The following is a 17,829-nucleotide window of genomic DNA, read 5'->3' on the forward strand; positions in this document are numbered from 1 at the left end:
GAAATGAAATATACTTGTATCAAACTGGCAATGATTAAAAAATAATGATAAATACCAAAAGTTGGTGATGGAAGAGAAAACAGATCACTCAAACACTGTTGATATGGATGTAAAATAGCACAGATATTATGTAAAACCCAACACTTCTTACAAAACAAAGCAAATACCACACAACTCAAAAATTCCATTTTGGGGCAATGAAATGAAAATGAAAAACTGAATGTTCACTACATAAAAGCTCCAAGCTGGATCTAATTGTTCTTCATAAACGAATTAATAAATAAGTTATGCTGCATCCAAACCATGGGACACTGCTTAGTGATAGAAAGCAGGGGATACTGGAATGCACAACAACTGGGATGAATCTAAAGCAGTTAGCTGAATGAAAACAGCCCATCTTAAGACATAAACTATAATTCCACTTACATTTTTAAAAAAACGAGAAAAGCATATGATGAAAAATCTATGCATAATTTCCAAAATTTTTGAGCTAAAATAAGCTGATGTTTTGAACATTATTTCCACAAATTTTCTGAAATACCCTATTATTCTTAAAATGGCAAAATTATTAAACATGGAACAGATCAGTGTGCCCACAGTTTAGGGATGGAATGGGGAGCGTCAGGGTGAGATGGCTACTAACAGGTAGCATGAGTAACTCTTTCAGGCATGGAAGAGTTCTATGTCTTCACCCCGTTGGGCCCACACACCTCTACCGGGGCTAAAACTGTGTCCCTAACTGGACACACATTTAGATAAAAGCATAGACTACTGATGAAATACAAACAACAGCAGTGGATTGTACCAAGGCCAATGTTCTAGTACAACTTTCGAAGACGCTGCTAAAGGGCGAAACTGGATAAATCAGATATGGAACCATTTCCATTATATTGGAGCTACAAGTGCAATTGTCATTATTTTCAAAACTCAAAAAATTTAACAGTGACATCTTTCTTTTCCTAACCATCCTCCTAGTAACAAAATTAACAGGTAGTATAACCCTTGGTGTTTTTCTATGCTCACAAACAATGAATATATATTTTTTGATTTTCATGTTTATTTGAAAGAGGGAAAGAGAGAAATGAGACACAAAAATAGAGACACTCCATCTACTGGTTAGTCTCCAAATGGCCCCATAGCCAGAGCTGAGGCAGTTGAAGGCAAGAACCTAGAACCCAAGCCAGGTCTCTCCCAAGGCAGCAGGGACCCAAGAGCTTGGGCCATGACCTGTTGCCTCCCAGGGTGTGTGTTATCGAGAAGCTGATTAAAATATACAGTAGACAAGACTGAAATTAGTCATTTCTGGTATGGGAAATAAGCATTCTAAGCTTCCACTTAATTACTGCAACACCACAAGCCCATCCTTACTTTTTAAACAATTTCACAAGAAACAATCACATCACAAACACTTAGTATAAAGTTCGCCACCTGTCTTTTTCAGTTACGTTATCACAGGCAACTTTCCAACTAATAAATGTAGATTTTCATTTTTTAGTGTTTTTGTCACAACAAAGACCAAGAACTTACCCCACGGTCTGAGCTGAGAAAACCAGGGGGTACTTCTCGATGGCCATTGAGCCGGCCACGGGAGGGGCTGCTTTGTTCAGAAGGAGCTTTGCCAAGATGGCCAGAGCTTCATCTTTGACCTCTGCATCCTCCATCAAAAAACACTGCTCAATGTACAAGAGAAAGCTTGGTAGGAAAAGCTGAAAATAAGAAACGAAATGTATTAACAGACTGAAATCTCAGAATACCTAACAATGAAAAGACTAACTTAAAAAAAAAAAAAAAAAACAGAAATAATAAAATAAAATAAAAAGACTCAGGAACCAGTGGTATCAGACGTCTCCACAGGAACAACATAAGCCAAAGAGAGTGAATGCCAGTCTTAAAAACCGGGAGGGAAAGACTTGGAATCCAGAATCCTAACAGCACGCACGCGTGCGTGCGCGCGCGCACACACACACGCACACACACACACACACCCACAAAAGGACATTTTCAGATAAGCTGAAGCTCAGGGATTTGTCTCAAAACACTCCTTCTCGGGCCCAGCGCAATGGCCTAGCGGCTAAAGTCCTCGCCTTGAATGCCCTGGGATCCCATATGGGCGCCGGTTCTAATCCCGGCAGCTCCATTTCCCATCCAGCTCCCTGCTTGTGGCCTGGGAAAGCAGTCGAGGACGGCCCAATGCTTTGGGACCCTGCACCCGCGTGGGAGACCTGGAAGAGGTTCCAGGTTCCCAGCTTCGGATCGGCGCACACCGGCCCGTTGCGGCTCACTTGGGGAGTGGAGCATCGGACGGAGAATCTTCCTCTCTGTCCTCCTCTCTGTATATCTGACTTTGTAATAAAATGAATAAATCTTTCAAAAAAAAAAACAAAACAAAACAAAAAACACTCCTTCTCAGGAATCTCCGGGACATGAAGTCCATCAAAATAAGGCAATAAATTGTAACAAAAGAAAACCTGGGACCCAGGAAATAGCAGAGAAGCAGAAGGACACCCTTCCAGGCCCATCTAGACACTGGCTGAGAAGGCAACCCATTCTGACCGGAAGTGCACTTTGCCATGTGAAAAGCACTTCTACTGGAAGATGGACTCACGGGCCAGTGAGCTTTTCAAAGGAAATAATCACTTACTTATAAACAACAACCCAATTTATCAACTCTAGGGGAAAAAAAAGATGATAATGAGAAAAAATAACATGTAATCATAAAAAATACTTCTTGCTCACAAGGAATATGTATACAGTAAATATGGCTTCAACCAAAATGTTTGTGCTGTGACTTTGTGAGAGCATGAAGGTATAAAAGCACGGGAATTCATCTATCGGTTCTCTATTACCCAGGACTGAGATGAACAAATCAAGAAAAAACAGTGGTAGTCAGGTAATTAAAAAGTATGAACAGCAACAAAAAAAATAGTTACAAATCATTAGACGCGGCTCCTGCTGGTGACCAGAACGGAAATGGAGGACAAACCACTACCTTCAGATCTGACCAAAGTAAGACAAAAGTAAGATTCAAACAGCAGGGGAAACAAAGTGTAAAGAAAAGACGCAGTTGTTAAGAAAACCAGAGAGAGATAAAGGAACCTCAGGGAGCACAAAGAAACAGGATCCAGGACACACAGAAGCAGCTTTTCCCTGTGACAAACAGGACTGTATGTATTACTGAAACTAAACACAAGGATGAGAAGACGGAGGGAGATAGGCTTTCATGAAATGCTACAGGATTACTGGTTAGGGACAGTGCCAAATATTTTATGCAGATGATAGTCTCAGGATTTGAGATTTCTTTCAGTATATACTTTGTAGCAATGAAATAATTTCTCAAACGTTGCACTGTAGCTTTTTCAGAGAGTATTTTCTATGCCCCAAATAACTATCTATTAAACTGCTTAGTTTCATCATCTTGTTCCATAACTATTTAAATTTTATGAAAAACTAAGTTGGCCACCAGATTTCATTTTAAATACCTCAGCATATGGAATTAGATTTCACCTGTGACCTAGCATGAATATAATATCTTAAAATTCACTAAAACATCAAACATTTGTTTTACTCCTTTCAAAAGAGAAAATAAAAAATAAATCACAGAATTTCAAACAGTAAATCTCATGATAAGCTAAAAAAAAACAAAACAAAACAAAACAAGAAAACCTCAAACTTATTAGCTCATTTACCTGCTCAAACTGCTTCATGGCAAACAAGACTTCCGAAAAATCCAAAATTAAACGTCTTTCAAATCCACTCTCAAAAACCTGTGGAACACATTAACATATTAACATTAAGCTCCCAGGGAGTGTGCACTCCACTCCCCAGCATTTGAGATGACAGTGAAGGGCAGGCACTCCCACCAGCACTCTGTGGAATGCTCAGTTTTTTCCCAACCAACAAGCTGTGATGGGCACACACTTATCCACATATGGCTCAGTCTAGATGCTGTTCAATCCTCTTCCAACTACAAGGAACTATGAAAGGACAAGCAGTACGATCTCTACACCTCCCCAAATGTGTGGCTGTACTACATGAAGCAGAAGGATGGAAAAGATCTATTTCCAATCCTATCTTCTTTCAATCCATTCTGCAAACTAGCCAAGCATAAAGCTCATGAAGTCACAGCCTTGCTTAGAATGAATATTTGCAGGTACCTCAACTACTTGCTGGAAGAAACTCAATCCACCTTCTTGAGAACAGGCACTTTTGCTGGATACCATGTCACACTTCATGTGCTGTGGCTGCACATTTATATTAATATATATCTTTGTTTTCCCCCCTCCCAATGGTTGTAACCTCTTCTCTGACTTGCTAGAGAACCCTTGGCCATCCCCAAACCATGTACGATGAAAATCTTTTTTCTATTCTTCAACCCTACAAAGAATTCAGAGTCCCAATTGAACAGATCTGTAATTGATTAGCTCACTAGGTTACAAACTGCTCACGCTGGAGACTCTCCGCATCAATATTCAAAGACCACTGGTAGCACAACATTCAACCTGGAATCTGTAGTTCATACTACGGACGGACTAACCTACACAAGCTTGTTGAATATTTACTGTATAAATTAAACTTTTACTACACTTTATTGTGCTTATTTCCGCAAGAGCAGGCAATTCACTTCTCCTTAACAAGAGTAACTTCCTGAAGGCAAAGACTTTGTCACACTCCATTTGTATTCCCTAGCAGGCTTACTCAATGCTAAAGACATTACTAACTGCTCAATAGTTGTTGAAGTAAATTACTTTTTCTATGGTTTCACTGATGAGGGTCTCCGGCAAGGAAACATTTTCACCAAGGATCAAAGCAGAAATTACATTCAAGAGGGTCTTCCGGCAAGTTGTGGAGAGATTGGCTATATGTAATGTTTGGCTTAACACCTAAAAAAAAAAGCAAAACCAGTAACTTTTAGCAAGCTACTTAAAAAAATTATTTTAACTGTTGCTGCAAAGGCAGATCAGATTTACAGAGAGAAGGAGAGAGAGAGAGAGATATTCCATGTGCTGGTTCACTCCCCAAATGTCACAACTGCAAGAGCTGAGTTAATCCGAAGCCAGGAGCCTCTTCTGATTCTCCTTTGCAAGTGCAGGGTCCCATGGCTTTGGGGACCCTACTTTTTCTGGCCACAAGTAGGGAGCTGGATGGAAGTGGAGCAACCAAGACACAAACCAGTACCCATTTGGGATCCCAGCACTTGCAAGGTGAGGATTTAGCCATTGAGCCATTGTGCCAGGCCCAGCAACCTACTTTTTTAATAAATAGAGTCAAACAGAATAAATTGGGAACTCACTTTACAAACAACGTCAGGCATGGTTATCTTTGATCCATTTCCATGTTTTATAAGTATCAGATATATTTCTAACAGCCTTGTAATCTGTTCAGAACTTTCACAGCAGTTAACTTTTGTTACTTTGGTATGTAGATCCAGGAGTGATTCCTGTGGACAAACAAGTTAATAAAGTCTAAGTATAAAATAGCACACTTATCTGCTAACCCAATAATGAAAACATTGTATGGAAGAGTTCAACTTTTCATCATTTTGCTCTGGAAGAAAAAGATGTATCTACCAAAGCATCACTAACAATGACAGACAACCAACACTGAGGGCTCTAAGTGTTTTGGATGTACTTACCCTGTTCACAGCATTCTTGAGGAAGAAAATATTTCCACTCCATGTAACCAATGGAAAGACTGAGGAATAGAGACTCTGAATAATTCCCCCAAGTCACACCAGGTCAAGTCATACAGCCAAGATTCCAACAGGCTCCGAAGCCTCTCTTAACCATTATACTCTACTGCATCCCAAGATGCTCATCAGGTGAGAACATCCGGCCCAGGCTTTCAGACTCGCTGGGACACCCACAAACTGCCTCACAGCGCCTGCCTTTGAGTCTCACTCTGCTCCCCCAGGTCAAGCTTCCTGCTAATGCATGCCCTGGTAAGCAGTACGTGATGGCCCAAGAGCTCTGGCCATCCACTAGGGAGACCCGGATGCAGTTCCTGGCTTTGTCTCTAGCTCCAGGCCAGCCATCACAGGCCTTTGGGGAGGGACTCAATGGATGAGGAATTTTAAGCTACTCTCTGCCACTCAAATAAATAAATAGCAAACAAAGTTAACTATGAAGTGAAGAAAAAGTTTTAGACGCAAGCACAAAGAAAACAATTTTTCTCCTAAAGCAAGAAAATCACTGTTCCTCAGGAGCATGGACAAGGGCAATATATAGTAACTGAATCTCAAACTGTCCATTTTTCTCATATACATTAATTTTTATATTCTGTATATTAACTATCACAAATGAGGAAAAATACACGATATTTGTCTTTTGGGGACTGGCCTATGTTATCATACGTAACAGTCTCCAACTGCAAACAATCATAAATATAATCATGAAGGGTGCTTTGCTAAACTAAGAACTACAACAGTCCTCATGAAGCACTCATTGAGAAATCAGCATTTACCTGTAAGCAGTCAAAAAATGTACCAAAATGTTCCTTGTGGATGTAGGACACAGTAGATCGGACCATGCTTTTGAGCGTTTCTCCAATTAAAATCCATGGTAGTTGACTTTCTGTTTCTGTAACTGGTCCTAGCTTCTGCAAAATCAGCTTCATTGACTGTGGAAAAAAAACCATTGAAATCACAGACCACCTCTCACATTTGTGTATTATACTGATCACCCTCATTATCATAGTCGCCTTGAAAACAAATCTGTTCCAGGGGCAGTGTGCCATAGTTGGTAAAGCTCTCGTCTGTGATGTTGGCATCTTTTCTGGGTTAGAGACCCTGCTGATCCACTTCTACTACAGCTCCCTGCTAATGGTCTGGGAAAGCAGTAGAAGATGCTCCAACTGCTTGGGCTTCTGACCCAAGGGGACTTGAAGAAGAAGCTCCAGAAACCTGGTTTGGGCCTGGCTCAGTCCCATTCTCTTTCTCTTTCTTCCTCTCAGTGTAACACTTTCAAAAAAAATAAATTACCTTAAAATAGGAAAAAAAAAAAAAGCTATTCTAGAATAATTAATACTATGGTAACTTCTATGGTTAACTATGTGTGCCCCCCCCAAAAGAATTTCTAAACTTGGATGGGGAATTTATCATACAGCTGTCTCCTCACTCACCTGGCCCATCCATCAATTCATGTTACCCTCTGACATCCAGGATGAAGACAGCAGTGATTTCCTAAATACAATGACTAACTGCCCAGGGCTCACACCAAGTAAGCACTGCACTCAGCCTGAACACCACCCGCTAAGTGATTTCTGTCTATTTTAGGCAATCCTCTCTGCACTTCATTTTTCTCTGCTTTCATTTCATACAAACTTCATGCATCCCTCCCCATGACTCACCTGGCCTGTACAGGAATGAAACATATTTCTAACTCCTTTGCACATCTCAAACAGCAACTGCCCAACTCCTTCTGTCTTTTCTGGATGCTCATCAAGATCAACAAACATTAAGTTGAAAAGTGCATTTTTATCAGCAACCTAAAATGTCAAATGAAAAATTAAGAGTTACAACAGAAACATATCCAAGTGAAGAAATATTATATTATTCTTCATATTCAAATTTAAATATGCTTGGGAAAGAATTCTTACAGGAACAGTGATCTCAAGCTACTATAATAGTATATATTCTTACATAATTCACTTAGCAGTCAGAAATTCATGGGTGTCACAGAAAGGTTTATCAATGCTTCTTTTTATTATAAGAAATTACATATTTGCACTTTATGAGCTTAAGAGAAACTTAACAGCAATTTTTTGTTGTTGTTTTACTACAAAAACTCTCTAAAATTTACAATGGGAACTTAAGCCAAGCACAGGACACTATTACAAAAATTGCTTTTACTCTCACTGTTCATGTATGTATTAACTCAAACTCAATAAACAGTGAAAGCCACCAAAACCTAAATAATAACAAAATGTAACCCAAATTATACCACAGCAAAACCTGTGTTGAGAACGACTCAAATAAGGACAGGTATTTGGTCTTTCTGTTAACTACGTATTAATTTATTTTCATCTATTTGAAAAGCAGAATGACAGAAAGAGAGAGATCTTTCACGTGTTGTTTCATCCCAAATACCGACAAAAAGCAAGGGCTGGCCCCGGTTTCATCCAGGTGTAGATGACATGGCCCAAGCCACCATCTGCTGCCTACCAGGATGCACTATCAGGAGCTGGATTCGAAGTGAAGAGCCACTGGGCCGGCTCAATGGCTCAACTGGTTAATCTTCCAGCTTTAAGAGCTAGTATCCCATGAGTGGTGGTTCATGTCCCAGCTGCTCCACTTCAAATCCAGCTCTCTGCTTGTGGCCTGGGAAAGCAGTGGAGGCCAGCTCAAAGCCTTGGGACCCTGCACCTGCATGGGAGACCTGGAAGAGGCTCCTGGCTTCTAATTGGTTCAGCTCCAGCCATTACAGCCATTTGAAGAATGAACCAGCAGATGGAAGATCTCTCTTTGTCTCTCCTTCTCTGTATAAATCTGCCTTGTCAATAAAAATAAATCTTAAAAAAAAAAAAGAGGTGGATGAGCTAGTACTCAAACAGGCACTCTGACATGGAATGTGGAATGTTGATGTCCCAAGCAGCTTAAACTACTATACCACAACACCACCAACCCCCCCCCGTTTCTGTTTACTGTTTTCATGAAATTAGCCCATGCTAAGCATCTTAATAAAAGATATTTGCTTCTATTCATCAGATTCCCAATTATTACTAGTAGCAGGCATATAAACTATCAGACTGACCTTTCTCATCAAGAAAGTAAAACTTTCAGCTGCAAAGTTTCTTATATGCAGTTTTTTATGAGCCAGTAGTGTACTGTACATGCTACAAAAGAAAAAAAAGTAAGATCCACTTAATTAACCAAATATGTAATTTTAATGAATATGGCTACATGTCAAACATACATCCAACAAGGTGCAGGGTATGCAAAAATATGCAGCAGGCAGAAAGCAGGCTGAAGCCAGAGACACTCAGCAAGCTGAAGGCCACAGGCAATCCGAGTCCCACGACTGCTGACACTCATCCTACAGGAAAGATCCATGTAGAGCCGATCGTGCAGGGAGCTCTGAATGTCAGGACGAAGTCAGATCAGAACGGCCGTGCATATCAGGACAAAAGATGGGCAGACTGAGATGACCACGGCCAATGGATGACCAGGAGCGAGCCCATCGGCAAGAGCGGTGATGCAGCAGCTGAGGGCAGCCGCGCAGAAAGCTGCCTGGGTAGACAGGTAGTTCTGAACAGAACTTGGGAACTCGCACAACAGTTCTATGGCATGGGTTACATTATTATAAAACTGAAGCAGAAAACCAGCGCAAATAGCTCAAGACAGCAGAACTACGTGGCTTCAATGACAGGATACAAAACACCTCCTCCAATTTTTGCCACATCCCAGTACCTAACAGCTCCTTCCTCGCAGCAGGTATTAATAAAGAGTGCATGATGATAATGAATATTTTCATAAAGATCCATCTGGGAACAAGATGAAATTCAGAAAAGAAGGTGGTAACACAATTACAAAGTGGCTCAAGCCACACAACTTAGGCTAACAAGGCCCGAAGAAGACTGGTAGTTAAGGGAACTAACAAAAGGTGAACCAGATATACACTAGACAATGCAATCCTTGCAACACAGTTAGAGAGCATCCGTTATTCCCCCGGAACCGGAGCAGCTGGCCAACTCCCATTTCTGCACCGCTGAATCAGCACTCGCACCTTCACACGCTGCTTCACCTCTGCAACACTCCTACTCTCCCTTGAACCTGCCAGGCCTGTACCCAAGACGCTGTCAACTCTGGAAGCAAAGGAATTCTTCTCTGCTTGATTTGTGATTTGTGGCTGACACAGTGTTCAACAAATGTTTGGAGTGAATGTGTGCCTGAGATGGCTGAATCCTGGGAGACAAAAGAGTCAAAGCTACCGACAGGTGCGCTAACACTGGTACCGCTGATAGACTCTGGCACCCAAACAGGGTCGGTCTAGAACAGGTGCTCAGTGCAAACTCACTCAACACACAGGCCAATGAAAAGCTAAGAGCAGTGTGTTGGAAGAGCAATATGTTGAGTTTGGTTTCAGTAATGTGAAACTACCCAGGTCATTCAAGACTGGTCCTACTCAAAGCAAACAAATGTAGAATTGTTAGAACCTGACTTAAGAGACGACAATCTTTTTAACAGATGAAATCACAAAATGAATTGAGCTACTGGCAGAACTTGGTATCTGCAGGTTTCACATCTGAGGATTCAACCAAACATAAGTGAAAATATGGGCCAGGCGGAGGTGAGGCAGGGGCAGGTTCAATCCGTATGGAACATGTACAGACTTATTCCTTGTCATTACTCCCTAAACAAACAAACAATAGCATTCATTTATTCTTTTATTGGCTAATTACAATACACTGAAGACAAAGTGGAAAATTCCATCAAATCCCAAATATAAACAATCTGTCCTACTTTAAATGACAAGCCACTGCAGAATCCATTCTATTTCCTTGTCTACATTTACTCATATATACCTGATTATTGTCCCTTTCTTTGAAGTTTTATAACTTTTGAGTATCTCTTTTGACCTAATAAATGAACAGCTGGAAAATGCAAATGTTGAAGATAAGATTCTTAAGGAGTTGACGGGTTTATAGAAGACAGAATTACTTTCTAAGCATACAAGTACAATCAAAGTTGGGATATACTCTCCAATTGGCCAAATCTGATGGTATTCTCTCAAAGAACTTCTGATTGAGAGAATCAAGGATATGGTGCATTTTTGACAAATAAATGGTAGAAAGTTTAAAAAAAAAAAAGAAAGAAAATTAGGAAGCGTCAGAGATATACAATGTTAAAGGTAACAGAATACAAAAGTTACACTTCAGCTAAGCTGCCTGGGCTGTTTGGGGGAAGTTAGGGAATTGGACTTTGGTGGGTGGATATAGTATCAAAAGCTGGTGATGACAACCATAAGGTCAGCACAGATCTGGGCCAGACTGTGGACCACTTTGGATGGATAATCAACTTCTTATAGGAAAACAATTATGCACTGAGCTGGAAAGGCAGTTTGAAGTCAGACAGAAGCCAGAGAGAAAGGCAATTTAAAAAAATTAGAAAGAGAGGGGGACCAATGCCAACTTGGCAGCTGACATGGTGACTGTGAATTGTCCCAGGAGGTGGGGGAAGACTACTGAGGAAGTACATTACAGGTGAGGAATGACTTCTGGGAGGCTTCCACAGACCAGGCCACTGCAACTGCAAGTGAACAAGGGGTTGAGACCAGGTGTTTTGGAGGGAGAAAGCCAGAGCACATGTCTGTGCCCACATGGGAAACCCACACTGGGCTAGCTGGCATGGATCACAGCTCACTGGCATACACAAAAGGGAGGTCGGGAAGGGGTGAATCCTGCCTGGCAGAACGAGGCCACAGTACCCATCAGTGAATGTCGGGACAGGGGTGGGCCATGACACTAACCGGCAAGTGAGAGAATTGGGTCTGAGGGGAATTTGTAGACTCATCCCCCTGGGACTACAATGCTCATGCTGGTTTACATGACAGTTAGGGGTGGTGACCTCTAAGCTAGGCATGACCATGGAACTCACCAACACTCACAGGAACTGGGGTTCTGATTATCCAATGTTGGCCCAAGCTGCAGTACCTCAAAGCACATCCTGAAGGTAGGTGTGGGAAGGCCCAGGACGCAGCATCCAACAGCACTCACAAAGGTCGAGACTGGGGGTAGACTACGTAGGGGCACAGCCTAAACACCTGCTGGCACATGTGAGAACTGGGCCTGCTAGCAGGATGGTGGGGGAATTTGGGGAACTCCCCTACTAGGCTATACCTGCCACTGGTAAGCACGAGAGTTGGGGCTGGGTGTGGGACAGACCAGGCAGGGCTGCTCCACTCACTTATCAGAAGGTTTGTGGGTTGACTAGCAGGGTAGACCAGGCAAGGCCAGGCCAAGGCCAGGCTGCTTTTCTTGCATACCACTACTGTAGTTGTATAAAACATATAACATGCAAATTATGAATAAAATAAATAAATTAGAAAATACCAAAGCATCTCAGAGCTATCAAAACCATGGAACATACCCCACATTGGGGGTCTCAGGGTGAGATTAAGTGGCCATCCCCCCATCCCAGGGTACCGATGTGGTTAGGCTTCTATGAGTGACATTCTCCTCTCCCCCCCCCCGCCAGATACAGGAAGAAAAAATCAAGAAGTTGAAGTAATTATCTCATCCACTTTCCCATAATCCTCAACTGGCCCCACCATAATTGGTGACCCACATGGGCATGCATACCTCACAACTATATAAGCATCAGCAAAAATAAAATAAATATATAAAATTAATACATTTTTTAAAGGTTAGGAAGAGAAAGGGTCACCTGTATATCCGGGACATGTCCTTCACCATCAGTCGCCACAGGTACTTGTAAAGATACGACAGCGAGGTGAAAGCCCATTCCAGCAGGTCTGTGTCCTGAGTCTCCAGGATGGAGGTGATGGTCAGGAAAAAATCTCCAAAGTGTGGGTAGAAATCCGTCTGCAGGTCCCGTGCCAACTGTACAACCAGACTGGAAGTCACGAGAAGCAACTGGTTAGGGACCACAAAAGACTCTACAAATGCATTTAACAACAGAAAAATAACCTAACATCTTAAAAAACTATGACGTTTCAAAAGATATCAAGTTCTTCTAGGCTTAAAAGTTCAGTAAAGAAACTGAGGAAGAAAGTGCACTGTATCATGGGTCGTGGTCAACTGTCCGCACAGTGCCAGAAAAACAGGGAGCCTTGAGGAGTACATCAGCAAAGTAAAACTGTACCTCTAACATCCTGCTTTATGGTGATGTAGCTTTTCCTACTGTTTTGTCCTGACTTCTTGATTCTAAATTACAAAGTCCTTATCAAGGCATCTGTACATACAGAACATGACATTTATGGGGCCTGGCACAATGGCTTGATTAGCTAATCCTCCCCTTGTAATTGCCAGGATTCCATCAGGGCACTGCTCTGTTTGGGTCTGGGAAAGCAGTAGAAAATGGCCTTGGGACCCTGCACCCATGTGGGAGATCCGGAAGAAGCTCTGGGCTCCTGACTGTGGATTGACTCAGCTTTGGCCATTTTGGCCACTTAGGAATGAACTAGCAGATGGAAGATCTTTGTCTTTCCTTTTTTTTCTACATCTCCCTTCCCAATAAAGATAAAGAAATCTTTCAGTGCCACTTACTCCAAAAGGGGTTGATAGGCAAAACTGTTCTTGATTTGTAGGTGAGATTTCAGACTTTGGACGATCTCATGTTGATGATACACCAGCTGATTGAACGACTGGCATTTGTCAATGACCTCCTTGTAAAATTTCCCTAGGCAAAAGAACAAACGTGCACTGCTTTTCCAGCACACCACAACTGCAGTTGTTTGGCATATATAACATGAAAATTATGAATAAAATAAATAAAATTGAAAATACCAAAGTGTTCGGTAAGGTTTAATTCTCTCCACTTCAGCAGACCCTCAAAAAAGTAGGTTTCAACCTCCTGAGAAAAATGAAGCAGTCCATTAATCAGGCAAGTCCAAGAAAACTTTGATCAAAGTAAACAATAATGATACATTAGTATCTTTAGGCAAAGATGATAAACAGCTTGAAAACCTCTGTTTTTTTAGAGACAGTAACTACTACAGCTAAAAAGCAATCAGAACTACATCAACAAATGATTAAACCAATTTCCTGTCAATCTGGTTGCAGCAAATGACATTCTCAAGCCTATACACTAGTCACACTACGGAAATTTTCTATTTTTCTTTTTTTATTACTTAAAGCACAGAATAATATGCTCTTTACAGTTCTTTATTCTGCTTTAGAAATACAAATTCATACAACTTTATGGAGATGTAAACCAGTACTTCTATTAAAAACTAAAGTTTTGGGCCCAGCGGCGTGGCCTAGCGGCTAAAGTCCTTGCCTTGAACGCGCCAGGATCCCATATGGGTGCCGGTTCTAATCCCAGCAGCTCCACTTCCCATCCAGCTCCCTGCTTGTGGCCTGGGAAAGCAGTTGAGGATGGCCCAAATCCTTGGGACCCTGCACCAGCGTGGGAGACCCGGAAGAGGTTCCAGGTTCCCAGTCATTGCACTCATTTGGGGAGTGAAACATCGGATGGAAGATCTTCCTCTCTGTCTCTCTTTTCTGTATATCTGACTTTGTAATAAAAGTAAATAAATCTTAAAAAAAAAAAAACAAATAAAATAAAAATTAAAGTTTCTATCCTTTGATCCTGCAGTTCTACTTTTGGAGACATTATAAAAATATGCAAATGTGCCAATGCAATGATGTCTATTCAGTTTTACTCTGCCTTAAAAGGAAACATAAAAAACAGCCCAAATATACAGCTGGAAAACGACAAGTCACTAAAAGTTTAGACACATAATGGTATACTATGTAGCCATTAAAAACTTATACTTGTATCTACTGAACTAGAAGGATACTGAACAAAAGTACATAAGAACACAGATACACTGCATCATCAAAAATGACAGTTTCCTTGGCAACAAGGTGTGGGATGGGTTAGACAACAGCCTTTTTCTAAGTTTACTACCATACTGTTTAGTTCATTAACACAGCATACATTCCTTACATTATTAAATATTATATTACATTATATCACATCATATTGTTGTATAATTAAAGACGTGTATGTAAATTTAAAAACCAAAAGCGTTTCTGCAGAGCAAATGATACAGTTAGGTTTTGGTTAGAACAACAAAAAAATGTGTAGTTTCATCCATTTCTTTTTACAGAGGAGGACACAGTTCCCCAGGAAGGAGACGTGCTCCCAATCAGTTTAAAATGATGGCTACCACGCATGGGCAAGCAAGGGGCTGCAACCCCAAGGGCAGCTGAGGATCAGGGGAACTTGCTTACACAGCTGCACCCAGAGGACTTTCCGTGCTGTTGGACTCCGTCACATCTGCACTGTCCGGGGGGCAGCAATGGCCCACATGGCAATTAGGTACCTGAATTTTTAATTTACTATGAACCTAACTGGATACTTACTGCGTGGCTACAGTATTAAACAACACAGACCTAAACCTTTTTATGCTCAGAAGAAAAAGTAATTTACTTCTACTAATACTGGAAACCAAAAACTACAAATATCTGAAAAGTGGCTACTGGCACACTCTCACCTCCTCGTAGCTTGCAGTTCTATCGATGCGGTGGATTATATCGATATTCACATTCCCCAGTCGTTCCGCGAAGGTCAGAAACTAGGAGGGGAAGCACAGAAAGACACATTAATGTAACGAACAGTTTGCCTGGAGCCTGGTGTAATCCTCACACGCTGGTAGTTTCCTAAGTTTAAACCTTCAATGAGTCCTCTTCTATACTATCCCAACAGAAACGGTGTTTTTTTTCTGTCATTTCAGATTTAGGTATTCTTTCAGTCACAAAATACACCACTTAGTTTTAAAACGAAAAGAAACCATCACCGATGAATCACAAAAGACACAAATACGAGCTTTAAAGGCATAGGGTGTGCAATTCACTGTGTTTGCAAAAACTCTCAGTAGTATCATGTGAGACTGGTGAACAGGGACAGTTGGCCTCTCTGGATCTGCTAGCTTTCATCCTGCAGGCAGAGATCCAGCTAAATCGCTCCAACAACGTGTTTTTAAACAGAGACCCGCAGCTGTATCCTAAGGACGATCTGAAAAGAAACTTATCCAGGAACAGAGTGCTGGGGAAGCTTGCAAGTTCCGCCTGCCCTCTGGCCAGCCCGCACCCCCTCCCAAATCGGTCTTAGAACTCGAAACAGCAGAGAGACTGGGTCCTAAGCAAGCTCCGGAGTTACTCATAGTAACTCTGGACTTCAGGTTTTTCCCCTAGCAGGGCTCCGACCCTACAGGCTACAGCGAAACCTGCGCTTGGCACGTCTGCCCCAACCTGGGTTCACTATAGCCTGACTCTCCCACTTCGGCCAGAGCCCCGGGGCAAGCGGCTCCGGCTCGGTGCAGCACCCTGCAGCCCCAGGAGTCCCCTTGAAAAGCACTGTCCCTGTCACCGATGAGGCAGGACACCGACCCGTGTGGCCCCCGGCCCAGCCTCCCACGCTCACCCGGTAAGTGTTCTCGGTCTTGTGGGACACAGGCTTTGGCTTCATGGTTGTGGAACGGCAGCGGCCCGCGAGGCCTCGGGGTGCGGAAGGGTTGTAAACGATAGCAGGCACAGGCAAGCAGCTCACACACCGTCCTCTCGGATCCCCAGAGGCCCAGACTTGGCTCACGTGCGGCTGGACCCCTAGGACGCTGCCATGTTGATGGGAGGAGGAGCCGGAGCGGCGGGTCACGTGGGCGGAAGAAGCGCACGGAGCAGGCGCACTCAGCCCATTAGCTGGCAGCTGGGAGGGGTAGGGTGGAGCGGGTGTGTCTGAGCCGGCTTCCTTTTAGGACTGAGGGAGAAGCAAAGGGTGCGTTTTCGTTTTAAAATCAAACGTGCCTGTCACCTAACATTGGTACGTAACTGCTCGTAAATACGTATCCTAACCTCGCGAAAAGCTCTTACCTATTTCCACCCTAAAGTTCACTGAATGCTATTCCATGTAAAACCGATGTATTCGCCCCCCCAAAAAATGTCCCCAGTGGCCTGTAATACACTGTGGGTGATTCAATTGCTTGAGCCACCATTTGCTGCCTTCCAAGGTCGACCTTGTCTAGCTACAAATAAAAACTAGAAGCAATGATCAAACTAGGCATTCCAGTGCTGGGAGATATGCGTGTCTTAACCACTAGCCATAGCCTGTCCGGAGTGTGTATTTCTAGTCGCTTTCGGCAAGAGAGGAAACCAAGGTTGTGCCACCAGTAAACAGTAGTCTTCACTCAGACCTGAAATTTGGAAAATTAGAAAAGTTTCAAAAAAAAATATTTTCCAAAAAATATTTTAATTTCACAAAACCACGATTAATGTTTATGAAACTTTCCCTACTATGTCTGTGCATAGTGCATTATATACATAATTGCCTAGTTTTATGTATACACAAATTTTGGGTATAGCCCCCCCCAACATTCATCGATTTAAATTTAATAAATATTTCTTGAGAGTTATGGGCCCAGCGGCGTGGCCTAGCGGCTAAAGTCCTTGCCTTAAACGTGCTGGGATCCCAAGTGGGTGCTGGTTCTGATCCCGGCAGCTCCACTTCCCATCCAGCTCCCTGCTTGTGGCCTGGGAAAGCAGTTGAGGACGGCCCCAAGCCTTGGGACCCTGCACTTGTGTAGGAGACCTGGAGGAGGTTCCTGGTTCCTGGCTTCGGATCGGCACAGTACCAACCATTGCGGTCACTTGGGGAGTGAATCATCGGACAGAAGATCTTCCTCTCTGTCTCTCCTCCTCTCTGAATATCTGAATTTGCAATAAAAAAAAAAAAGCTGAAATCCACCTCCCCCGAAGGATTTAAAAAAACCAAAATGTGTAGATAATCTCAGAGAATTAAAAGTCTGAAATTGAATGTGTCAATATAACATACTAATTAAAAGTGCAGATGCTGAAACTGGACTATCCAGGTTTGAATCCTGGCCTTGCCATAAATTGATGTTAGGACTAATTTCCCTTGTCATCTATGAAAATAGAGCTAACCAAAAAGTACCTTTCCTCATTGGTGAATGTGCAGAGTAACTAAGCTAATGGATGGAAGATGTTTAGACTTTTGGCAGGTCCCATAGTTGTGTAACTTAGAAAAATAACCCAAGACTTGATTTCCTCGTCTATGCAATGCAGGTGGTGATCAGATTAATCTTGTTAGGTTCTGTGTTGGTGCATAGAGCATGAAATAAATATTTGTTGAAT

The 17,829-nt window shown here is 42.2% G+C and overlaps 1 protein-coding gene across 1 annotated transcript in view; it reads right to left on the reverse strand.

The window, feature by feature from the left end:
• The window catches only part of UTP20 (UTP20 small subunit processome component), an 88,510-nt gene extending 72,193 nt beyond the window's left edge, over positions 1 to 16,317 (reverse strand). Inside the window, exons 1-12 of the mRNA XM_058673309.1 lie at positions 16,106 to 16,317; positions 15,177 to 15,257; positions 13,462 to 13,528; positions 13,222 to 13,354; positions 12,380 to 12,568; positions 8,748 to 8,829; positions 7,345 to 7,482; positions 6,460 to 6,615; positions 5,291 to 5,437; positions 4,746 to 4,880; positions 3,687 to 3,764; positions 1,528 to 1,706 (exon numbers count right to left, since the gene is read on the reverse strand). Of these exons, the coding sequence (XP_058529292.1) occupies positions 1,528 to 1,706; positions 3,687 to 3,764; positions 4,746 to 4,880; positions 5,291 to 5,437; positions 6,460 to 6,615; positions 7,345 to 7,482; positions 8,748 to 8,829; positions 12,380 to 12,568; positions 13,222 to 13,354; positions 13,462 to 13,528; positions 15,177 to 15,257; positions 16,106 to 16,150 (1,430 nt within the window). The 5' untranslated portion in view covers positions 16,151 to 16,317. The remainder of the gene's footprint in view (positions 1 to 1,527; positions 1,707 to 3,686; positions 3,765 to 4,745; positions 4,881 to 5,290; positions 5,438 to 6,459; positions 6,616 to 7,344; positions 7,483 to 8,747; positions 8,830 to 12,379; positions 12,569 to 13,221; positions 13,355 to 13,461; positions 13,529 to 15,176; positions 15,258 to 16,105) is intronic.
• Positions 16,318 to 17,829: the final 1,512 nt, after the last annotated feature.

The sequence above is a fragment of the Ochotona princeps genome, chromosome 15 (genome assembly GCF_030435755.1).
Source record: "Ochotona princeps isolate mOchPri1 chromosome 15, mOchPri1.hap1, whole genome shotgun sequence".
NCBI classification, from domain to species: Eukaryota; Metazoa; Chordata; class Mammalia; order Lagomorpha; family Ochotonidae; genus Ochotona; species Ochotona princeps.